Source organism: Sipha flava, unplaced genomic scaffold (genome assembly GCF_003268045.1).
Source record: "Sipha flava isolate LNK unplaced genomic scaffold, YSA_version1 541_pilon_pilon, whole genome shotgun sequence".
In the NCBI taxonomy this organism is placed as follows: Eukaryota; Metazoa; Arthropoda; class Insecta; order Hemiptera; family Aphididae; genus Sipha; species Sipha flava.
The window spans coordinates 77,732-104,464 of record NW_020273523.1 but is presented as its reverse complement, the minus strand read 5'-3'; the positions used below and the strand labels follow the sequence as shown (position 1 = coordinate 104,464).

General features: G+C 36.4%; 1 protein-coding gene and 1 long non-coding RNA gene across 10 annotated transcripts in view; one reads left to right on the top strand and one right to left on the bottom strand.

The window, feature by feature from the left end:
- Positions 1 to 26,733, top strand: part of LOC112690982 — a 60,191-nt gene that overhangs the window by 14,023 nt on the left and 19,435 nt on the right. The gene's annotated exons all lie outside the window — the stretch shown is intronic.
- The window catches only part of LOC112690980 (collagen alpha-1(III) chain-like), a 39,902-nt gene that overhangs the window by 7,763 nt on the left and 5,406 nt on the right, over positions 1 to 26,733 (bottom strand). For 5 of the 9 annotated variants that reach the window (XM_025565091.1, XM_025565088.1, XM_025565092.1 and 2 more), the window contains exons 2-12: positions 5,676 to 5,811; positions 5,168 to 5,590; positions 3,755 to 5,059; positions 2,985 to 3,023; positions 2,859 to 2,912; positions 2,728 to 2,787; positions 1,569 to 1,604; positions 1,253 to 1,345; positions 852 to 887; positions 616 to 678; positions 486 to 530 (exon numbers count right to left, since the gene is read on the bottom strand). In XM_025565091.1, the coding sequence (XP_025420876.1) occupies positions 486 to 530; positions 616 to 678; positions 852 to 887; positions 1,253 to 1,345; positions 1,569 to 1,604; positions 2,728 to 2,787; positions 2,859 to 2,912; positions 2,985 to 3,023; positions 3,755 to 5,059; positions 5,168 to 5,590; positions 5,676 to 5,811 (2,290 nt within the window). The remainder of the gene's footprint in view (positions 1 to 485; positions 531 to 615; positions 679 to 851; positions 888 to 1,252; positions 1,346 to 1,568; positions 1,605 to 2,727; positions 2,788 to 2,858; positions 2,913 to 2,984; positions 3,024 to 3,754; positions 5,060 to 5,167; positions 5,591 to 5,675; positions 5,812 to 26,733) is intronic. The other 4 variants (XM_025565086.1, XM_025565093.1, XM_025565087.1 and 1 more) reach the window with 4 other exon arrangements.

Genomic DNA, 26,733 nt, shown 5'->3' with positions numbered 1-26,733 from the left:
AAATACATTTATTAATTAAATTAACCGTTAACTGTGCTTGATGCATACAATTTATCTATAGATCACTTAATGTATATTCTGTAGCACTATACAGAATATATTAGTTTATTATTACATTTTATAATTTTTAATTTGAATTTAACAGAATGATTTATAATTAAGTACATTATTAGAATAATATTGAGAAAAGTAAAATTAAATATATTACTACTTTATGTTTTATTGCACAAACAACAACAATAACAATAGTCAATTGAAAAAGTTGGATATTGATATTTATTTTTGTGTGCATTTATAATTTATTGAAAAATGAATGATAATTATTTTAATCTTGTTCTTAATACAAATAAAATTTTTATTATTTATAGTTAAATCAAAACTTATTTTTAAAAATGTTTCATTATTATTTGTCAATTATATATATATATATATAACTCATTAATTTACATCATATTAAACAACTATAATCAATTAAAAATTAATACCTGGAAGTCCTGGAGAACCTGGTGATCCTGGTGTTCCAAATGATCCTAAAAAAATAAAATATATTTATATGTTAAGCTATAGAATAAATTTACTTAACACTATTGTATATATAATAATCAATAAAGTTACCTGGAGCACTTGGGTATGGTGATGGTTTATTATAGGAAGGTGAACCTGGCAATCCTGGAGCTCCTGATAAAAGAAATATTTATTTTAATAGCAGTTCAAAGTTTTGTATAATAAAATCTATTAAATAGTCCTACTGTTTAAGGTAGTTTAGTATTCTAATATTAATATACATATACAGTACACCATTATGAAATAATTTATGAATTAAAATTATATCTTAAGTATAGAATACTAACCTGGGAGTCCTGGAGTTCCTGGTAATCCTGATGCGCCTAAAAAATTAATAAGGCATCCCATTATATGTATTATTAAGTATTTTGTTTACGCCACTATCAAATGTATGAACAAAAATTAGATTACATTATAATTATGATTATGTAAAATAATATACTATATAATGTATAACCTAAACGAAGTTAGCTGTTTATTCAACCGTTTTGGTTTTCAAATAAAACTTTAGTTGAATACATATATGATACTATTAAATAAATATATTATGGATGAATATATTCATTATATAATTTAAATACTATTAGATTAATTTATTATAATATATATCAAGTTCGATAAAGTTAGTATCATATTATTATTTTTTGCATTTTTTTGGGTACTAATGTTCAACAATAGAGATAATTACCTGGGCTTCCTGGATAAGTCGATGTTGGGTATACAGTGGGTGGTTTTTGATAAGCCGGTGTTTGGCCTGGATATCCTGGAGTTCCTGGTTGGCCTAAAAAACATTTATTTAAAAATATGAAATCTCCAGCAACTTATATTTTATACATATTCTAATTTTATGTTTTATATTTATGTATCACATGAAATTGTATTGATATTCATATTTATTTTGTACACAATCATTGTTGATATTACGTTTTTTTTACCACAATATATATTTTCAGTGTGTAAAAATATAGACTATTATATTTGTAGAGATTATTAAATTATAATACCTGGTAATCCTGGTGTTCCTGGTGTTCCAGGAGAACCTATACAATAGAAAAAAAAAATGTTTAATACAACCGAAAATCTTTCAAAATTATTTATAATTGAGAAACTTTATACATTTAATTAGAGTATATATTTAAATATTAAATACAATAATAATAAAAAAAAAAGAAATAAAAGTAAATTTCTGAATTCTTTTCATAATATAATAGTTTGTAAATCGATAATTTGATTTTCATCAAATCAATTATATTATTACTGAACCAATCGAACATCACAAATACATAAGATAAAAATATGAGAATTTATGAAATATATTCAAAAAGTATTTTATAAGTGATTATTGTTTTCGGGCGCATTGTAAAAACCATAAATCGTTAGTCATCGTATAGACATATTGAGCGATTAAAAAAAAATAAAATTAAAATGTCATAATTAATTTAATTTAACTAATCTATAGGATATTTTGGAAAATAGTAAGTTTCTACACGAGAGTATCAATTAATCAATTCCATACATTAGTTCTTACAAATATGTTGTATTAGTTCCTATACGGAAAAAAACAGATAAGTATGTTAGTTTATATGGGAATATAAAAGTGAATGTTTAATTTCTACGTAAAGTTTACACGTTAAAAATTTGGTGCATATTTTAGTTCCACACAATAAAAAATAGATATGTATGTTATATCCTACACGACAAAAAAAAAAAAATATTTCGTTAGTCAGTTCCTATACGGTGGAACAATTTTTATGTGATTATCCCATTCATCCGATTTGGGATGTATAAATATAGTTTCATCAAATATACTTAATTTAAAGCAAAACGTATTCAAAAACCATTTTTTCTTTTTCCCATAATGTAAGAATTAAAATACATACCTGGTTATTACCATGTAAAAGCTGACATATGTAACTTAATCGGCCATGTAGGGACCAACATATGTATTTCATTTATCAACAAGGTCTCATGTAGGAACTTACATTAACTTATAAATAATCAAGGTAATATTTTAATCAAATTAATTTGATTTTCTTTTATATAATTTGATAAAATAATTTTTAATAGTTCAATCATAATAACAAATAAACAATTCATTATAGAATACACTTTTATTTTTGATTAATATGCTTTATAATTTATTTATAAGTAAATATTATTTACCTGAAGTTCCTGGATATGGCGATGGCTTTTGGTAAGATGGACCTGATAATCCTGGTTGACCTAAAATATAATTAAATAATATGAAATACTAAAATGAAAAAAAATACTTGATATTTATTTTTATAAATTACCTGGAAGACCTGGTGTTCCTGGAGATCCTGGTGTTCCGGGGGAACCAGATGATCCTAAAATTAGTTTTGAGAAGTTACATAAATTCACATTTTTTTTAAACAATAATTTAGCTTTTTATATAATACCTGGTTTATAGTATGATGGTGAGCCTGATCCAGGTTTACCTATAATTGAAAGCATTTATTAATAATTATTGAATTAGATAGAACATTTATACTTATAATATGAAAAATGAAAAATGTTCTTAAAAATAATTTGGTATGTAGTATATAAATAAACAAGGAAAAAAACATAAAATCTTCGAGGACCTATGTAAAATATTTAACTTTTATACATAAACTACTATTGGAATTCTTTATTGGAATACAAGTATAACAGAAATCGCTATATTATAGAATAATAAGTATATTCCCTAATTAAATTGGGTAAATTCAAATAAATTTCAAATACAGATCTAATAAGATTACTACACTGTTGATTGTATTACAGCAAATGTAAGAATTAAAAATCATAAAATAATTAATAAAAATTATTTTTAAAACTAAAACATTTGTATACTACATCCAGTGATGTAAAAATACCGTATTTTATTTTTTAATTATATATTACGTGTATTACACATGTATTATACAATTGTATAATACAGCATTTTATAAAAATGTTATGGTGTTTTCATAATTGTTAAATATATAACAATCGGAGTGTAATAATAATGTAAGATCAATAATATTAGTTATTATTAGGTCAACCCATAGTAAAAAGAAACCGTAACTAACGTTTAGGAACTTCAATTAATTGTAACTTGTGTCCTATAGAAATAACTTAATATAGCTATGGTTTATTTAAATAAACTGAAAAGTAATAATTTACCAATAATACTTATGTCGTGAATTACCTGGTAATCCTGGTGAACCTGGTGTGCCTGGTGTGCCTGGTGAACCAGGTGTGCCCGGATAACCTAGAGATCCAGAAGATCCCGATGGTCCACTTGGGTAGCCTAGAGATCCAGGGTATCCTGGTGACCCTGGTGAGCCTGGTGAGCCTGGTGCGCCTGGAGAGCCTTGTGAACCTGGATAGCCATTAGAGCCAGGAAAACCACTTGGGTAACTAGGAGATCCTGCTGAACCTGGAGAACCCGGTTTTCCTGGGTATCCAGGCGTTCCTGGAGAACCTGGTAAACCTGGTGTACCTGGTGAACCTGATGAACCTGGATATCCAATTGAACCAGGATAGCTGGAAGATCCTGGATAACTACTAGGGGATCCAGGAGATCCCGGAGAACCAGGGGTACCTGGAATGCCTGGAGCACCTGGAGTTCCTGGCGAGCCTGGTTTGCTTGGTTTTCCTGGGTATCCAAAAGATCCCGGAATTCCAGGAGACCCTGGCGTACCTGGTGCACCTGGTGAACCAGGTGCGCCTGGGTATACGAATGATCCAGAAGATCCAGGTGAACCTGGTGAACCTGGTGATCCGGGTATTCCGGGTGAGCCTGGAGATCCTGGTGAACCGGGTTTTCCTGGATAACTACTTGGGAATCCTGAAGATCCTCCTGATCCTGGTAATCCTGGAGAGCCGGGAGAACCCGGAGCTCCTGGGGAGCCTGGTGAACCTGGTTTTCCTGGATATCCAAGAGATCCTGGAGATCCCGGGGAACCTGGTGATCCTGGATAGCCACTTGGGAAGCCAGGAGATCCTCCTGAGCCTGGGGTTCCTGGAGATCCTGGAGCTCCTGGAGAGCCTGGTGAGCCAGGGGAGCCTGGGTAGCCATAATTACCGGGTGATCCGGGTGATCCGGGAGATCCTCCTGAACCAGGAGATCCTGGATAGCCACTTGGGAAGCCAGGATATCCTCCTGAGCCTGGAGCTCCTGGAGAGCCTGGAGAGCCTGGGGAGCCTTGAGAGCCTGGATATCCTCCTGAGCCTGGAGATCCTGGAAAGCCTGGATAGCCTCCTGAGCCTGGAGATCCTGGAGAGCCTGGAGAGCCCGGAGATCCTGGAGATCCTCCTGAGCCTGGAGATCCTGGCGATCCTCCTGAACCTGGATATCCTCCTGATCCTGGATATCCACCTGAGCCTGGGATACCTGGTGAACCTGGGGAGCCTGGTGAACCTGGAGAGCCAGGAGAGCCAGGAGATCCTGGAGCACCTGGGTAGCCAAAAGCTCCAGGGGATCCGGGGGATCCTGATGGTCCTGGATAACCTTGAATTTAAAATATTTTATCTTGATAATGTTTAGGATATAGTATTTTTTGATGTTGTAAAAGTAAATATCAAGGTTAAAGTATTGTAACTTAATAATGCTACGTACCTGGGGCACCCGATGGACCTGGTTTTGTGACTCCGGCAAAGTTAGGATATCCTGATGATCCGGATCCGCCTAATTGACCACTACCTTCAATGGGTTTTCCTCCTCCACATCCTTTCGGGAAATAAAGATCACCCCAAGCTGTTACGACTCCATGATGCCCATGATGTTCGTGTTCTGATCCTTCTGCAGTACTTTCACTTCCTTGATTCTCATCGGCAGGATCATGTTTATGGTGGAATATTTCTACTGACTCACCGGGAGTAACTACTCTGTAACCCCAACCGTCTGATATATAATGAGTCGCTTGTAGTTTTCCTTCTGGATCTACATAACCGTAACAGCCATATGTGAATCCATCGGGACCTTTGTTTTCATGGTGGAACTGACCATTTGGACCTACTTCGTAACCGAATATATAGGCCACTGTAAAACAAAAATAAAATACAAATAAATTAATATTATATAATTAAAATTAATAAATATCAACGCATGGTCTTAAAATATTTACTGGTATCAAAATTCTGTTCATGGTATTGTGTTTTATTACTGTCTTCAATGTTGAGCACTACTTCTAAGTCATTTGGGTTGATTTGCTGAGACAGTGCAAATTGAACCCCCACAAGTGCAAACAACATCAAACACATCTATAACAAAACAATAATTTAGTTAATTAAATGAAATCTACAATTTAATTATACGATTCATATGATATAGTTTCATGTACTTATTATAAAAGGATATTTTGAGCACATTGAATTAGTATACAGTACAAGGATAATCATGTTGGGTATGTATTGACTACATATGATGATCAGTTTCGTATAAATCGTTGCTTTTAAAAATGAAGACAGCATTATTTTTTATGCATATTTTAAAACAAATAAGTGATTATTAAGAAAATTGTTGTTGATTAGTTAGTAAATGAAGAATAAAATATAGTCAATAATACGGTATTTCATTATGCTATTAAATAAAGTATAAAATTTAATAAACAATTATGAATCAAATTGTCTTTAGATTAATTTTTATAGTAATTTTATGAATAAATATGAACGTATATAATTTAGAAATAGTCATTTTAACTTTTGATATAATGTTTAAGTGCACTTTTATTCTAACTTTGGAACTCGTTTTCCCAATCATAAGCTTGACATCTTTATTGAGTTTATGTATTATATACGATTACATGTTTTTATGTATTTACGTATAAATTTACATATAAATATATCAAGTACATATATATTGTTTTAATTTTAAAATACTTGAATAGACAAAAAAATATTTTAATAGATTCAATCTAAAAGGGATCGATTATAAAATTTCACGGAAATAAATTTGTATTTAAATTTTTTTCCTTTCGTTATACACATAACAAAGCAATTATGTAGAAATAAATAAAACTAATTGCATATAAAAAAAGCTAACAACGAATTAAATTGAGAAACCAGAAGAAAGATCTGTATTATTTAGTAAAATGTTATTTATCAAACATATTTTTTAAATTTAAAATGATTCTTAAAACTGAAAATTTTATTTTTTATTAACGATTTAATAAGTTTATATTTAAATTTTAGAACATATATTTTTGATTACTACTAAAAAAAAGTATAAATTATTTATTGATTCAATGTTAACGTAAAATTATCGTAATTGATTATTTTAAAACGCATAATGATAATTTATCTATATATATATATAATAGAACACTGATATTTATACCATATTTATTATTTTCAAAATTTATGTTATGTTTCAATCGTTATTTTAATGTACCTATCATCATTGTATTGCAACTCTTCTTAATTAAACATCAATAAAATTGAGCATCTCACGTGTTTATTTAAAAAATAATAATCAACCCTTTATCCGAGAATGTGGAGCACGGCTGTAATTTTCAACAATTTAAATAAATTGAATAGAGACAATTACATTTTTTTTGTCAATGTATCGAATTCGATTATTTTATTGTGTAACTAATGTATTCGAGTATAATAAGTATTTGTGTTACCCAATAAGTAAGTGGAATCGCTGGGCTATAGTGTATAGAATATTTATTATTATTATTATTTTTTTTTTAATTCGACTCGCCGTATATCTAGTCATCGAACGTGTTCAAATGTGGCATTTACGTACCAACGTTTAAACACACATCCAACTTTGATTATTAATCTAACGGTCACCACGGTAACACGTCGTATGAATAAAAGTACAAAACATTTTATGAGGTTTTTAAGCACACGGACGGCATCGTATCCAAATCGACCCGTAATAAAAACACGGCAGCCGTAAATATTTCCTCTCGCAGTGAATAATATATGAACGATAAAAATAATATCATCGTGTATCGTTTCGATTAGTAACACCGGTGTAGTGTGTCGTCAACCAAGTCGAATTGCACTTGGGTTTAAAAAAGGTAATGGTCGAACTGCACTTGAGTAAAAAGCAGGTAGTGGTCGAACTGCGCTTGGGCTCAAAAAAGTATTTCAATAAAATTATCATGCATTTGAAGGGGTTAGATTTATTTTATTTAGTTACATTGGTTATCATTGTATTATCATTTACTAATCATTGGCATGGTTAAAAATTATCGTTTTATACATCACATTATTATATGTTAATTATATATATTTACATTATAATTGCTATATTATACATATTATTATTACTATACATTTTTTTTTTTAATCGTCAAATTTAATTATTATCATTATTATAATTTTTTTTTGTCATTTCGATTATTTTTTGTAATAATAACTAACTGTACTCAAAAATTCTACCCTGGTAATACCCTTCTGAGTATATATGTTATTATTATATAATATGATCTGCATTATCTAAATGGCACGAACTATTATATAATGCTATTAAATAAGTACGCCGTAGCGTTCTTCAACAGAAAGATTTGTAATATTTTTAAAAGGTTTTCCATTTTAACTCTTTTTTAGAACGAGTGCAGTTCAACCATTACCTTTTTTTAATTCAAGTGCAATTCGACTATTTATTTGTAGGTAATAAGTGCAATTCAACTATCCTGAATCGTGGGTGCATCTATAACCTATGCACTCGGCGGTTACTACGTAGTAGGTACCTGCGGTCAAGTGATTCTCTAAACCTGTGCGTGTAGGAGTCCCGAGATGCTTAGTGAAACTACTTTTTTGAGGATAATGTTCAATGCGGGACATCTCATCCCATACCCTTAAGTCTTTCAAACACAGTAACAGAACCCGAGTAACAAGTAACCGACTGTGAATTTCGATTCGAAATCGGCAACAGTTGATACCAACAAAAATGCGTACCGATCAATTGGTATACGTTTTGCTGATTCTGAATCTACGAGAAATATCTGATTTCCGATACCAAAAGGGTTTTTTTTTCTACAGCAAAAAGATTATAAGGGGATTTCGGTAGATTTTTGGCGATCGTCGAAGAGAACGGGCAAAATAAGTTCCGACCCGGGCTATAACGCATTTCGATCGAACGAGAAGGAATGGAAAAAACGATGGCAAAGTGAATCGGCGCGCAGGCCGATGAGTGTCCGTCGGTTTCGTGTTTAGAAAAAACAGAAAACCGATAAAACACGATTCGGACGGTTACGCGCAGGGACTACGGGATTCGGACGGACACGCACCCGGTGCGTGAAAACGATCGGAGAGGCGGTGGGGCAACGGCGGACGAACTAGTGAACGGGGCCGTCGCGGTGGCAACATGACGTAAGCGCCAAAGGTGCAAAAATGACCTATCATTCGCGCCAAAATAAATATTTTACGTAAGCAGTTATTTAAAAATTGCGATTTCTTAAAAAAAAAATTATCGGCAATAAATTACGATGTACATTATACACGCGAATAAATAAAAACTTAATAAATCGGTTGCGAATTTATACAAAAATGTCCGTTGTAAATCATAAACACTTTTTTTTTTCACATATCTGCGCTTTTATACGTTTTGTACTGGATTCATTTGCACACCGTGCGCGCCTAGGATTTTGGCGCTTTTGTACGAAACGAGTTTGTTTTTACTTGTCTCATTTCGCCGCTCGTGCACCGGTCGCGGTTTCCGTGGCGAGGAACCCGCGACGCGTGTGACCGCGAATCGCCGTGGGAACACCCGCGGACGGCCGAACGCTCGGTATGTACGTACCGGCGCGACGAGGAATTCCGACGGCGGCGTCCGCTGGCCGTTCTTGTGCCGACGCGCGCGTAATGTTAAACGGCCGCGCGCGCCACTGTGAGAACCGGCCGAGTTCATCGTCGTCGGTGACGGTCGCCCCCGCGGAGAGACGCGCCCGCCCCGGATCACTTGGAAATTCAGCTCAGACCGGCAACGGGGTGTGGGAGGACGGAACGCGCGAAAAAAAAAATGAATTAACACACGAAAAATATACGAAACAACACGTAACGTTGATTACCGTCGACGTGTTGTTATCGGTTCGGCGACCGCGTCGTTTCGCACGTTCTTCCCAGGAGGAACCCCTCCGCCCGCGTACGTGACGTACGTTTTCCCCGGAACCAGGGTCGCATTTAGGGGGGGGGGCACTGGCTACAACTGTCCTGGGCCCCAGTTTTTCGGGGACGCCAACATTTTGTGGTCGGAAATTTCCTCGCTTGTGAATTATTGTTTTTAATAACAGCATCATAAATTAATGTTAACCTATTTAGTTTATCAATATATATCATTAATGTATTTATAGCAATATAGCTATCAGCGATCTAGAATATTATTAATATACCTAATATTAGTTCCCTAATGCGTAGTGATAATGTCAACAAACATTAGTACACCGTACATAGTACGCCGTAGTACGCGCGGTGGCATGCTTACTACACAAAAATAGCATTGATCTTAGAATATCTAAAAGGTTCATGAGGATCTATCTCTTACATTTTCCGTAGGCAGACTCCTTAGAGGGGCGCCAATTTTTTTTTTTTGCGCCGGGGCGCAAAATGTCTAAATACGGCACTACCCGGAACGCGCATCAGGATCGAATTCCACAGTGGTCGGGCCGTAGGAAGGGTCGAAGCGACGCGCACGACCATCGTCTCACGGTTACGATAAGATTTTTTGACGGATTCAGTCCCCACGGCGGATCGAATCCCCTAAAAATGCACGTGCCGTGTTCTCAGGATGCAATCCTTGCGAATCGAAAATCGCAAATCTTTCTTCGCTATTCAAAAAATTTGATAGTAAATTATTATTTATCAACAATCGTTTTTCTTTTCGAGTCCGCCAGATGATGTGGTCCATGAAAATAAGAGTACTTTTAATTTTACATTAGTGAACACAACCGAAGACGTAGTCCGACCGACTAAATCCGTCATAAACACCCCGCGGGTATAGCAAACGGTATACGATAATGTGAGTGTTACCCATTTGAGTTAAATCTACCTGTACAAACATTTTAAAATCACGAATTGGTTTAATTCTTATATTTTAAGGACGTCCTGTCCGTTACGCGAAACAAAATTATTTTCATAATTATAAAAACGAAAAGTTAATGTGTTGTGAATATATTATCGCATTTGATTACAATAAATATTAGGATGATTTATTAAAAATATCTTTATTTACTACGATTGTTTCAAAAAATTCGCATAACTATATTATAATTATACCCGGTAAAATGTACGTATATGAACTGTCGAAAAAAAACAAAACTATCTTTTTTTTATTTTGGCCCATATGTGCTGCACCCGAAACGAATTTTTTTTTTTTGCACTAATGGTCGATGCCCAACGATGTTTGTCAGGATGGTTTGCTGATTCCTGACTGTTACCGAAACGCTTTGGTGATCAAAATGCGAACGAATTGTACATTGGAAATATTTCTGCATTGTTGCAGAAGACGTCCATGCCAAATACGTGGGTTAATAACTTATACGACGATTAGCGGCGAATCGTTACCGATCCACGAATAACGTGACCTTCTCTAACGGAAGATGTTGTCGTCGCTAACACGTATTGTTGGCATTGGCCATGTGAACACATTACTAACGTGAATACTAACGAAAACGGTCGTCGCCTCGCGAATCCGATGATTGAAACTCGTTTTGGAAATATTAAATAATAATACTGAACAAAAAACTCCCGGTGAATTATTTCGAATAAAAGAAGATCAGAACGTTTTCTAACTGGAAGTTTCATAGAAAAATCATTAGAAAAATTCAATAAAGTGAAGACATTTATTTCCGATTTGTTGAGGATATTTGCCGGAATGCGATCATATAAATTTATATTAAATTTCAAAAATCTACCATAGTTAATAAGTGTTGATAAAATTGACATAATTGATTCGCCTACTGTATTTAAATACTTTTAATATATAAGCAAGATAAATTCTTGGTCAATTATCTGTTGACGTTATCGTAGAACTGATGGGTTTGCCCTCGAGGTTTTCAACTGGATGGGCACTAAAATCCGAGCCGAATCAGTATATCTTCGAATTCCGTTCGTATATTAAAATTTAACATAACAGTTTCCGAAAACACGATATTGATATTTTGCTGTACGCGACGGAAACTATAATCGTCCAGTTACGGCTCCTGGTGACCTTGAACCGTCAATTATGTAACATAATAATATTCAACATAATACACAGTAAACAGATTTGGTTTTCTCAAGTGTAAAGTACGGGCGTAAAAAAACGTTTCGAAGAAATCGCCTTTTTATTGATGTGTCTTCTTTATTTCGATGCAACTCTAAGGCCGACTAGTTTCGTATTCCTGCTCCGGTACACAAACAGCTCATGAAAAGTATTTAATATAATATTATAATCCGAGCCGGATATATGCGCAGAGTTATTTAAATATTTTCCCCATTAACAGTAGGTGTCTATATCGATCGTGTGTATTTATATACGTACGTTTGAGAGGTACGCATACTATTACGTATATCAGGGATGGGCAACTCGAAGTTACTAGTGGGCCAATTTTTAGAAAATTTAAATTTAGCGGGCCAAAGCATAGAAAAAAAAAAAATAAAAAAAAGGTCATTCAAAATATGAATTTTAATTAGTATTTATATATATGAAAATAATAAATTCTACACACATGATAGAATAATCCGAATGGTACGAAGAAACTGATATAGTTAAATAGTTTGGTTACAGCTATGGTTGAAAGTTATACATTCATATGACATTTAGACATTTAACGATGTTTAATACTAGATAACAATCATTATATTGATAGGTTAGAGCATAGACGATAAACTTTAAAATTATATGATGTAGTTTTAAAATATATACGGACCAGAAAAAAAAAGGTTCACGGGCCGGATGCGGCCCCCGGGCTGCCAGTTGCCCACCCCTGACGTATACGAACGAATAATTAACACTGCTATAAATTATCACTACATCAAGTAAATATCGTCAACGGTCATTAGTAATCATATTGTAAATGCTTTTACTTCGGACCGCAGCGAAAACCGACGAAACAATTATTTATATAATTAGTACAACAATTGGGTAATTCTTAGCTAGTTATAGAAGTTTTGTTTTTTGATATAATATTTATACGATGTTAACAATTAAACGGTTTCCTTGTGATTTATCCGATGCATTATGGAATAATATTATAGTGAATTTACGGTTTTTTTTTTTTTTTTTTTTTTATAACTAAATCAAGTATTTCGTCCGGAGATCATTCAAGGATGATAACGTAATAACTAATAACTAAGGTGTATTAAGAATTTCAATTATAAAATTGAATAAATATGTCTAGTTGCAATTACTTTTTGTACGCACCGCAAGGTCACACGAAGAAAGTTAATTAAATAACTGTGTAGAATATTTTTGTTATTCAAACACGGTTCTCTAAACAAAATGAACCAAAGTTTATTTTTACTTTTACAACTGCAATAAAAATATAGCCATAACATTATTTCGATGAAACATGGCTCTGGAGTGTCAAGACATTATTCAATATTTATTAGCGAACAGTATATAGATACTTGTAAAAATACAATTTTCGAACAGACATTATGAGGATTAAAAAAAAAAAAAAAAGTAGAGACAGCCAAAACAGAAAATATGGTTTCTATTCGGTAAATTTGTAGAAAAAAACAATCGTTTCACCAAAATGCGTTGTTCAACGCACGTACACAAAAATATGAGAAACAAAAAATAAAAACGATTATAATACTTTGAGCCGTACTAACACAATATTATATTGTTTATTGTATTTATTAAGTTCTATTTTTCGTGCTACGACGAATCCACCGAATGATTTTGTCCGTGCGATAACCGACTAAGGATATTAATCGTAGAAGAATCACGGTGGATAGCGTAAACTTTATTCCTATACAATATTAATATAATACAATTTTAAAACTAATAGACCGCAGTTTTGGATTGAAAACATTAGCACTAAGACCGTCGCATCAATCGAATGGTTTACGACGAATCCTTGAAAATACAGATGTACGTGAGTTTTAACATTCGTATGATGAATAATATTTAAGCGCGGGATGTCAATGAAAAAGCAATACATATATATGTATTTTTTTTTAAGCCCGATCGCCTTAGATTGCATTATTAATAAAAACTATTACGTCTTCAGGATGCCATCGTTTCGTAATGATTTCAGCGATAGAGTTAGTTATATTGCACGGCATTGCGATACAACGAGCGTAGAATAGTGTTAGTCGATACGAGCCCATCACAGATAATAATTTATTTCAACAGATTTACACGATCGTAGATTGACAGCAATGTGTCGAGAAATGGACGCGGAGCGTGTAGGGTCAGAAACGATCCGAGGAAAACGACAAACGCAGGCCTAACGAAATGATCGATCATTGTCCTCGCAATGCGAAATAAATCGACCTACGTACACGTATATATTATATAAATATATATAACACGTTACAGTAATATTAATGATAACAATAAGCATGGCCCGTGGAAACCGCCGATTTCGAAACACTCGTGAGCAACGCCGGCGGTTGCGGGGTTGTAGCGAGGGATGAATCCTATGTCCGTAACAGCGCAACGTCTACACAATTTATCCTTTGCGAACGTCGGCTTTCCGTGTGTGGTTTCGAAACGAAACATTTCCGTGACCAGCGATAAAGTCTGATTCAAAAACTTGTGCCACCCGAATTGTACGTGTCCAACGCAAACGTGACCAAACAGACGACGTGTGCGTGATCTAATTCGTCCTTGCGAGCCCGGTCGGTGACGCGCGTACACCACAACTGCAGTGATTATCATTTTGCCTTACGTTTAGTAAATCCGATGATTTATAATCCTTCCCTCTACACCGTCGGACGTTTCCGCAGCTACGGGGAGTGATCGCCCCATTTACGTTATGCCGAGTTTTCGCGAAAACCCGTCTACCGATGTCCCGGCCGAAGACTTCGAGACGAACGTCAATATTGGCTTCGGTGCGTACCGACGGTTGAAGTGGATTTGAAGCTACAATAGGTGCTCGCGTGATTTTGATTACACCGCGTGTGCACGAACTGATCGCTAACAGCAATACGGGACAATGTCAAACCGATTTCTATATTTCTACGTGTATAAGTTATACGAATCTGGCGAATAAAGTAGATATTATTTTATTATTATTGTTATTATAGGCGGTTCTCGGATAGGTATTTCGTATTGATCGGAGAAAATGAAAAATGCGTTTTACGTAATACACGTGTATTCGTTGAAATTAATTTTCATTAAAACCAATGGTCAGTATAACAACGACGATGCATCGTCGTAACGAGTAATGCAATCGGTAAGAATGTACCATCACTTAAGTATTCGGTGCGTGTTACATGTGCTCTCCGCACGAATAAACGTCGAACGAAATCGCGCATGTGCCCGCCGAGAATGGCATTTGAACACCGGTCGGCACATGCCGTATAGGCATTTTTCTAATTAATTTGGGTGGGTGGTCAGAGGCCTATACATAGAATCGCGCTCATAACCTATGTTGATTTTAGTAACTTCCGGTAGGTAACTTAGTAGTGAGAATCAGTAATCGTTCGGAGTGACACATTTTCAAACGCTTTGATGTTTGACCGTGTACCAATGAGATCCCTTCACGTCAGTGTGGCATACAGTAAGATGGGTTTAAGATAGATTCTGACAGAGCGCTATTGTGGTTTAGCGCTGATGATTCAGCATGTTTTTTTTTTCGAAACTCAAATCGTAATTCGGGGTAACAACGCAGTGTACAGATGCTCAGACCATTCGATGATTTTCAATTGAATGTTATTCGTTTGCGTCGTTTTGACGATCGACGGCCAAAAACGATTGCCGCCGTCTTTTATACGTTCAGTTAAATTCACCGTTTGTTCAGCGGTGTTCATTTGGTCGCCGAACGGGTTAACATTTGCATTTGCTTTTCGCACTGCATACTTGGTGCGCACTCCAAGATCACTTGTGCAACACACGCACGCGCGCGACGGACAAACGGTTAGGTTAGCTGCTGGTAGTGGGTACACTATACGTCGCGTCGTCCGTGTAGTACACGTTGTTCTTATCGATCGTTCATTGTTCAGCAAGACAATATAACGATATTGTTATTCATCGCGTTCGTTACACCGCGTCTCGATCGTCGTCCAGATAATGTTGCTCGACCGACGACGATCGCGTGCACCCCGTATTCGTCTGCGATCTACGATCTACCGTACGACGACGGTCGGGTAGAAGTTAACATCGTGCCGTGCACGTGCGCCCGAAACGGTTTTCAACCGCGCGGCATCCGGCAATCTGGTCGAAATCTTCAATACGGTGGCACCGAAAATCGGACCCGGAGCGGTCGTTAGGTTAACCGACAAATCTATCCACAGACATACGGACATGTAACCGCTACGGTTTTTATTTTTATTTTCACAGCTGAGAATCGCTCGTACGATGATTTGTCTACGTTTCGGAATCCCGAGACGTTCGGCGACTAACCGGTGTTTTTTTTTTTTTTTTAACCGAGAAGCCGGGTGCTTCGCGATCGCAGTCACGGCGCGCATACGATTACCGCGATAATAAACGTAATATATCGCGCGTTTTTACTATAATTTATAATAAATGTGCGCCGGCGGGCGGTTCCAGTATCGCGTGGAAAAAACGTTCCGTGCAACAGGCGCCGCCGCGTCACTTTTAAGGTGAAGGCCATCCGGTATCATCTCCGTACGCCTACGGGTCGTGGCGCGCGTCCTTACCCGTCGCGGCCCGACTGGTCCGACCGGATTGTTGCGTTACGCCGCCACGTAACCCGTAGGTCGCCTTCCTACCGCGGACGACCAAACGCGCGCGGTTGGGCGCGTTCCACCGTCGTCTTCGCGACTCGTACACGCGCGGTGATAACAATAACAATAATCGTTAAGATGATAATTGATTCGCGCGTTCACTGTTGCCCGCGTAAGCGTGAAAAAATATATATATATATACACATACATATTACAAACGTTTCGTTGGCAACGAACGTCGGTCGGACGAGACGAAATACGTCAACCACCCGTGGGGCGAAAAAGATACGTCGATCGGGATTGTTGAAATCGTGTTCGTTTAGAGTCTAAACCTTAGACGACCGTCGGAGGACTACTCGCGCGCGGCGTACAATTTTTCACGAACTCGATCGTCCACCGAATCCCCTTGAGTAACGCGAGTTACGCGTTTCGACCACCACGACTGAGAACTTTTGCGATGGCAAAACAAACAACCAGTTAAAACTCGATTTGTTCGATACGTCGGGTACGCTCGTCCGACAGTGTTCACACGATCGTTTATCGGTAACCATAGATTTTCGATAGGAGGTACGGTTTGCAAGTGTCTCCATTGCACGTGAACGGAACGCGTTCGGTGTCGTGCGTTCTCGTAACCGTCCTCGGCACGGGCAAACGACGGAGATTCACCGACGGCGTCCGGTGTTGGTAATAATACTCCAAACGCGGCTGCGAGGGCGACGGACACGCGAGTTCGTTTTCGTCTTCCATCGCTTTACGTTATAATAATATTTTCTCCGCCGGCGTCCGCGCCCTCCGGACCGCGACGTACGTATTAGGTCGTGTGCGTCCGCGTGCCCGCACGTATGCATACGTGTTATAATAACATGTACAAGACGAATTCGTACGTACACGAGAGCTCGAAGGTCGTCGCGCACGTCCGTCCATCGCATTGTCTGCGACCGCGTGTGCCAGTGAAAGTTTCGTCGTTACGTTCGACATTCCTCTCGCCGCCGCAGATATCTCGAACGCATGATGGGCGGGGGAGGGGCAGAGGAAGTGTACGAAATAAAAAAAAAAAATAAAAAATAAAAAATAAAAACACAAACGTAATAATACAATCGAGTGGCCGGCGGCGAAGGAAAATGCCCACGCTCCTTCTCAGGTCTGTTCGGCTAACCGCCGCCGCCGTGCAAATGCCACCGATTGTTTGACGGAAATCGTTTCGAGTGCGCGCGCTGTATTGTGTACGAACATATTCATTACGCATCCATCCACTGCGCTGTACAATAACGCATGTTTTAAGTTTTTTTTTTTTATATTTATTCAAATTAAATGAACTTTTGCACAATAATTAAGTTTAACACGCACGGAAATGCACGCGATACAGGTTCCTAATTGTTGATAAGTAATTAACTGCTAATACAATATAGATAGCGTGATAACGCGTTTTTGTGATCCCGGGTTAACGGGCATGTGACGTGAAAGGATGGTACGCGATCGGTTCCCTCGATCCCGGAAAGTGATGATGCAAGTCAGCAGAAAATATTATAATACGAATAAAATATAAAATACGCATTCACCATGTAAAAGTTCGTTGACGATTTTTCACTATTATTACTATTATTATTTCATTATTACTCGATTGCTCTGTGAAATACGAACGTTTGAACTCGAAGAATAAACTTGCTGATAGAGATTGAAAATGTTCAAGGCCTTTAAAGATAAAACGAGTGCCGACAATTGTAAACCGTGATTGTTAATTTTCAAAATACCTTTCACGTATCTACTTGTACGCACAGTTCGAATAACCGTGTACATGTAATGTTATTGTTTTTACATCGCTTAAACTGTTCAAATGTTTTTGTATCGTTGATTTTGTGCTCGGTATGATGACGTACGATCGTGTGTTTCGGACGTTTTCCACGCGTTGCCGTGTTAGTGACGTTTGTGCGACGATGGGGTGTGTATAGAAAAAAACAAAACCCCGACAGCGTTTCGCACTACCAGCGTAGCAGTGCCGCGCGGTCTCGTTCCGTAGGCGTAAGGCGTTCGAGAACAAAAAGTGTGGGCGCGGCGACTGTTACTCGTACAACAATAGCGTAATAATACAATATTTATACACATCTCTGCACGGGAGGTATACGTTACGCATCGGTTTCGGGTGGTCGCGGCCGAAATACGGTATCGTCGTGTGATCAACTGATTCGAATAGTTGTTTACGCGTTCTGACGAAACGAAATATCGTCGCGAACGTGTTGGAACGAGTGTCGAACGATCGATGTCCGTCGAGACCGCGCGCTTTCTCCCGCCCCCGGGGGTAGGTTGGGAGCTTCGCGTCGAGTTCGGCCTACGGTGTTGCGCGCCCCGTAGGCACGCGCCGCACAGGAGACGGTGCACGCGTGCGGATTGCATAACGTTTGCCCACACGCACGCGAATAATACACGCGCAGCCGCACAACAATGGACGACGGAGGCGCGAGCGTCCCGACAATGGGTCCTGGAGACGTGCTAGACGTGTACGATGCGCGTTTGATACACGACCCGCGGCATCCGGTGATTTTATTTTCGTTCATTTTTCTCTCGGTTTGTTTCGTCGCTCGACGATGATAATAATTAATCGCTGTCGTGATCCGTAATGTACGGCCATAGCACTCCATGCGTACGCGTTGTAGGCATCTGCCTATCGCGGTAATGTTTCGTACGCGGTCGGGCGCGTTTTTATTGTTGCCGTTGTTGTTGTTGTTGTTGTTTTTTCCAAATGTCGTTCGACACTCCGGAAATTCGAAACGCGGCAATAAATTATTCCAACACCCGGGTTTCTCGGCGAACCGGGTGACTTCGCGAAACTCGACTATGCAAATCGAAACAAACGTATACGCGCATCATTCCCCGACCGAACCGTAACTTTTCAAAACATCGCCTGTTCCAAATTAAATACCGCGGTGCAACATTTTACGGCCGTCCACGGATAAAAGTTTTCAAACCTAAGAACCGTTCGGATCACAAATTGTTATAAGAATACACGACGATGTATTATTTGTGTTGCACACGAATTTGGTGGTTATAGTTTTCGTGGTACGGGTTTCGTGGGAACCGTTCCGCCATATTTGGTTTCTATATCGTTCGATTTCAAGCTATTTACGTTGACGTGCTCATTTCGTTAAAATGTTTTAAAATCGTCTATTATTGTTTTATCGTCTAATCTTCCGCCCAGCACGTTTCATCGAGTGGTTTAATACCGAAAGCAATACGTCTTTTAAATCGCATTTTGAAATACCGTTTACGAAATCACGAATAGAAGATGGTACTATACTAGTAGCATCGATTTAAATGATAAACTGTTCAGGTCATCGGGTCGGACACGATTGTAGAAGGTGAACATTGCTTAATTAGACGTAATGGTCAGTAAACTATCTACTTATCGAATACCAATTAGTTACGTGTGCATCGATATACTATCTAGTTGTTTCAACACATTTTATATGCATGTGCTGTATATTTTATTTATTATTATTATTATTATTTTTTTTTTTTTTTTTTACTGTAAAACGTGTTTAATTATATTATAACTACAGTAAAAAATATAATAATTATCGTCCCATTGGTTTGAGAGCAATGATATACCGCCAATGACGTATTCCGTAAGATAATATAATGTTTATACGGTACTATTATGGTTCAAGTTGTAGACGAGACAGAGAATCGGTATATAAGTACACTTAAATAACAATTTATGCTGCGCCTTGGAAAGAAAAACCACCGTTTACGAGCGATAGAAAGTGAATAATATTAAAAAACTAACTGCACTAAAGTTAAAGGTGAGCAGTTGTACTAACGGAAACATCGTCTTAGGTAATACGTGATTATAAATCGACGATTGTAACACCCGATGATTCGGCTAAATGAACACTTTGCGTATACGGTCATTCAAAAATTCAACCGACACTTAAGAATCGAACACGATAACCGATATATATTGATGAACGAACGTTAGAAAAAAAAATGTAAAAAAAAACTAGTGCTGACTAGACAATGATACATAATTTAAAAGAAATATATAATTAAAAATGACGAACAGGAGTGAAGCATGGTTTGTGAAATTAATATTGCACCAGTGCGTGTGCGACGAGATTCGCAGCATCATACACGACGGTACAAACACATTTGATTTATGTATTTCAAGGTGTCACTAAATGCGAATTACGTCACTTTTCGGGAGATGGAAAAGAAGAAATGTCCGTCACGATTTCGCACTCTCACGGACTATCATAATAATAATAATAACGACAACGGTAATAGTTATAATATAGTGTTAATGGCGAGGTGAGCGATGAAGGTGCACAACATGTCATCCGAATGAAATTCGACGTGCGACCACCATCGGAGTTCGTACCGTTGAGATCCGTACAAAATGATCTCAATACGGTGCGATAATGTAATGCGGTGTGTTCATGCGGTTTGCTGTTTCGCATTCAAAAAAGAAAGCCCGGATAAAGAAAATCCGATTAAAATAAGATGTTTCGGAGGGTTTTGCATTAAATTTACCATATCGATAATAACAACGGTGTTTATTTAAAATTACAATATACTCGTATTTGAACGAAGTAGAAATAATTCGATATTTATCATTATTTTTATTATTTTTTCTCATCCATATTGCGATTTCCCATCAAGTCCGTGTGCACTACGTCGACACGGGATGACGTCCGACCGTGAAATTAAAATCCTCGGCTTACTATTCTCACGCGGTGACAATGTTTCAAAAAATAATAATAATAATAATAATATCTAAATAAAGAAACGCATAATATAAAATGCGTACAACATTGTGCAACTCAAATAGTCGTCTGATATTGTCCGAACCTTGGTTAAGAGTGACTGATGAGGAGGAGGGGAGTGATAAGTTTCGATTATGACCACGAAGGAAGACGGCGTCGCCGTCGTGCTCGTTGTCCGATGTACGACCATCGGAACGGTATCGGTCTCGCTACGCTCATTGATTTTTATGTAACATCGCGGTTTATTATTTGTATTATACGCGTACGCGTACATAGAAGATGATTACGTTTTACAGCCGCGAAAAATTGGCTCCGCGCACATAATACCATACATCGCAGAGAGCATATGCATTATGAACGGATCGTTTTTTTTTTTTTTTTTTTAATAACAATAATAACTATAGCCGTGTAGCATCTGACGGCTACTAACCTTGTCGAGCCGGTCGACATATTCGTGATCGCGTCAAAGGAGTAGGAGTAGTTTTCAGGTATCACATGTATGTACGACACGCGTGCTTTTGTACGTCAGTGTTTGTGTTTGTGTGGGTGCATAAGAACATTGCCCAAGAAACGGATTGGCCACGGAGGCGCTACCACCGTATTGGTTGACGGTAAAATAGTAATAGCTATTATTATCATTACTATACAATTTTTCTCCGAGTTGTGTTAAAACAGGTCTAGAAAGAGAGAGTGCGAGAGATATTGTATTATTTTTTATAATATCTACACTTCCGAAAGCCGTGACGACCATTGTTATAGTAAGGGTCGAAAGCTCAGCATTATAACCATTTACATTTCGACCGTTGAATATTATTTTTTTTACAGACCGCTCGTGTATTCGTTCGATAAACATTTACATTTCTACTTGGGGGTATATTTTGGAAAATCATAATACATAGTAAATAAATATAATCCTATAATGATAAAAATTATGTTTTTAAAACGATTTAATTATTCTGGCTTAAAATTATTGAATGCATTTTTTTAAAATAAATCTGTCTCAGCTCAGAGACTACGCAGAATGTTTAGCGCTATCGTTTCACGTTACACACCTAAGCGCCGCTTAGAGTTATGTCATTATTTTACAGCTATAGAGAACAATGGTAGGTATACCTTCACATTCGAAAAATGATTATTAGATAAACTCGGTTTTATCGCAGGTTTAATGGGATGTCAATCGAATTTAAGCGTTAACGAAAAAAACTAAATACGAGTCGATAAAAAAAACATTCTTTGATTTCTTGAATTACTCATCAATACAATATGATACGATGTTTATTGAATCGTTACAATTTGTTACATAAATACGTTTTTAACTCAAAACTTGAAAACATGCAATTTACTATTTCACCAGTGAAATCCCAAAATCGATTTCTGAACACTTTTTTATATTTTTAAAGTTATTCGATATTCTTAGATGCCTAAGATCTTCCAACTTACTAATCTAGAGTCTACTTATTATTTCATACAACTTTCAGTGTACCTATAATAAAAAAAACTGTACAATACTTAGAATATTTTATTCCGCGTTAAATGTGATTTTATACCAAACTAAATAAAATAAAAACCAATTCTCTATAGTAAAAATTAAAAATGATAAATTCCATGATCTACGATGAACATAAAAACGTATTGAACACAAAACTCTTTTTTTCTCCAGAAGTATCAACATTTTTTTATCCAATTACCTTTCAGTACATTCAATAAAGTTATAGATAGATAAATATAAGTATAGATAATTAATTTTTTTTATTATATTTTATTTCTATTATTGATTGCTTCGATGTAGAAAATAAATACTTGCTTTCTTTGGGAATAATAGAAGAAAAAACATTATTGGTAAATTTTTGTAGTACGAAACAACAGTTTATAAAGATTGATTTATATACACATTCTAAATGAATAACATATAAACAAGAATTTTAAAATAGGAATAAGATGAACCGATTTCTTTTAATGTTATTATTTTTTTTAATGTATTTCGATACACAACCGAAAGATCAAAAAACAAGAGAAGACAATAAAGTCTTAAAAGGGTATATATTGACGTCAGAATAGTAAATCTAGAGTTTAACATTATTAAATGTCTGAAACATAGTTTTAATAAATACGAGTAAAATGTCAAAGAGAAAATGTAATGAAATTGTTTTGGTAACTTTTTTACTCGTAGATATTTAGTTAAAAACTGTTGTGAGTTAACAAATTGTGTATTTCAATACGTTTAAATTTTGGATTCTAGAATTCTTAGTTCTAATTGAATGCTATTTTATTATATTTTCGTCAGCATGTCTTTGCTAGCCATTTACTTATCCAAACGTCTCTCAACAGCAGCGAAATAAATTATGGAAATAGTCAGCACCTGTCTATGGTCGGATTTTCGTGATTAAACTTAAAACGTAACGAAAACGAAAACGGATTTTAATCACCACTTCGTGTAACAACAGAAATAAAAGTAAACAAAAAAATTAATTTTCACTCCGAGAACCGTTATGCTGTGTTTTTACTGCCGTTATTAAAATATTATGTGCACGAAATAAAGTTTGAAACGTATTCATCAACTTGTAACACACAGCGTATAGGCGTGTAAATATATTGTATACTCATAAATGTAATATTTTTTTCTCTCGTAACAGACCCGTGGCACTCGTGCCAGTACCCGTTCGCATTAGAATTGCTAATAATAGTATTATTATCATAATGCGGTACATGCCTACATCGTCATGAAATGACACAGTGACCGAAAAAAAAAAAAAAAAAAACAATAGAAAGACCACCCGTCGGATTCGTCGCGGGCCCGGGTGCGCACGTCACGATAATAGTAGGCAATGATATTAATAATGATAACGTGGTGGCTACTTAATACATACTTTTCATGTATTATAAAAAATCGTATTAACACGTAGCGCAATTGTAATGCGTGTAAGTTGTAACGTAAACCTGTGTGTGCAGAAGGAAAAACGGCGAACGCGTAGCGGTTAACGTTACCGTCAAACGACGGTTCTCGAACATTTTTGATCGGCGGGCACAATGAGATACGCAAAAATAAATAAATAAATCCACTTTACTTAAAAAACCAACAATGTCAATTTCAAACCAAAAGTCGTAAAAAAAAATAAATACGAGAAATGACTTATCAATAATGTTATTTTTAATTCGTTTCTTCATAATTATTCGTATGCCATAAACATTACACAAATAATATCGAGTAATTTATAAGTGTTTTTTATGTGAACAATGACTTTTATTTTTATATTAACTCACCATTACTTGGTTTGATGAGGAGAAAAATGAGTACTCGAATTTCAGATTACATACAATTATGTGCAATCTATATGAATTTAAGAAATCAATTAATCAAAATGTTTAAATATCGATATTGAACTCAGAGAGAATGGTTCGAGAACCCCGCTGCTGTACGTCCAGTTGGGAACCAACCGACCAGGGCGAGACAGTTGAGCAAAAATCGCGGTCCCGAGACTGAAATACATAAAAATCACCCCATCCCACGCACCTGTTGATTCGTTGCCAAGTGTTGAAAAAAAAAACTGGTATTTTTTCTAACCAAGCGTGTACGACAGTATTATAATACGCGACTCACCTGGCATGTATACACGCTCGTATATTTAAGTTACCACACGTACGCACTTGTTATGCGGTCAAAGTTATGCACGGCTGGTGTGTGACGTGGCGATAGGTCGTTTTGAAAATCACGTTTAACCGGCACACCGTACCTACCACGGTGGAGGAGGAATATAAAAACCGATACTTAAATGCACATTTTCAGGTAGTACTCCACGCACATTAATACTTAAGTGGATTTTGGAGAAACCTTGACGTCCGCGGTATTGATTTTCTCGAAATGTTCATCAACAAAATATCCACACTACGTGATATGAATGATTCTGTATCACTGCACGTGCTCTCTGTAACGTGTTGTTAATGTAAACATTATTTGATCAGGAAAGGCTGCGAAAATCGATTTTCCGAAATTCCTTTTTTCCCAGTAGCCTAAGCGAAAACGATATTTCATCAGTATAACTGTATATATAATGAAACTTCGTTACAACAATATGTTGTTGTGCATATATATGTTACGGATATTTTCGGCGATAAATCCTATTACGCCATTATGATGTAAGATCTCAGTAAAATTATTTCAACACGGCGAAATTGCTATTTTGACAAAAGTTGGAATTTTCTCTACAGTGTTATTTTGTATTCGTTAAAACTAGTTGATAAATCGCGTATGATATTACACGAGATACTGCAGGTGAACGTATGGAATAGCTGCTTAGGAGGAGAATGATGATTCATCCAGGTAAGTCATTCCGCGGGATGTGTCAGTAAAATATCCCATTTTTTTAGGCCAGAGATAGTGCCCTGTCTCCTTACATCCTTGACCGATTGAGTAGATAGGGCCTTAATTAAACTGTGTCAATAATTTACCATCCTTTTGAATCACACTTTACCCTGTAGTACGCCGGTACCGGTGGTAAACGCTGGTTTAACGAAAACAAATTGATAACAACGTAATTTTAAACATGGCGCACGCACCATCACGGAGAAGTTTTTAATTACTTGCATACAAAATACAATCCAGTGGTATATATCATTAATTTTTCACCTATAATGAAACGTTGTGAAACGCATTTATTGCCACATTAGGTACGAGCGAAATATTCTCTTTTCAAATCAAATTAAAAGAGACATATTAAAATGTATTGTAATTTCGTTTACGTAAAACAATACCGTACATTCCACGCGTCGAATGATGCCGGTAAAAATCGGTATAGCAATAATATTGTTAGAATTAATATATAGTAGTACAAAGCACAGATAATAAAAAATACAAATTTTTGTCGTGTTGGAAAAAAACTATGAATGATGAAAATGGTTCATAAGTATTATGATGCACACAGCAAAAGTTGCATATTATGTACATGAAACACAAACAACTAATGGACGTTTAGTGTAGTCCATCGGATTTGTAAAAATATCATAATTTAATTTAATATGATAGTATTATGTGATTATACGATTAAATATATTGTTATAATCCGTGACATTGCAACGTAAACGAACAAAATTATTATATTCATCGCGATCGTCCGTACTCTAAACTACAACGATAATTATTTGTGTGAACTGATTCCCATTGACTCGCGTACTTAAACCTTTATCGAAACTCGCGTATAGACTATGTTGAAAAGTAAAGTTTACCGCAGTCGATCAGACCGTTATTATTCGCCTTACGTCTATAGGCACGTGCGAATACGTAAATGCACCCGCGTATAACTAAAACCTATTCGTTCGTGACACCGGAAACAATCACGATCTCTGAGTCAATCGTCAATCGTGAGCTGATCGTACACGGTGGTTTAACGTCATTTATCCGAATGATTTTCATTATTATTATTATTTTTAAACACCAACGCGTCGAAATATAGCTCGAAGCACGGAAATCTCGACGATTTGATTTTTCGATTTATCGCACGTCCCACTCGACGCGAGTTGATCGTCGGTGTCGAGAAAAAAACCACAACACCAAATTACAACCTACGAGATACGTATGTACCGACACATCCCTTATCGTTACCGTGATACCCAATCGGGCGAATTGAATATCCACCGT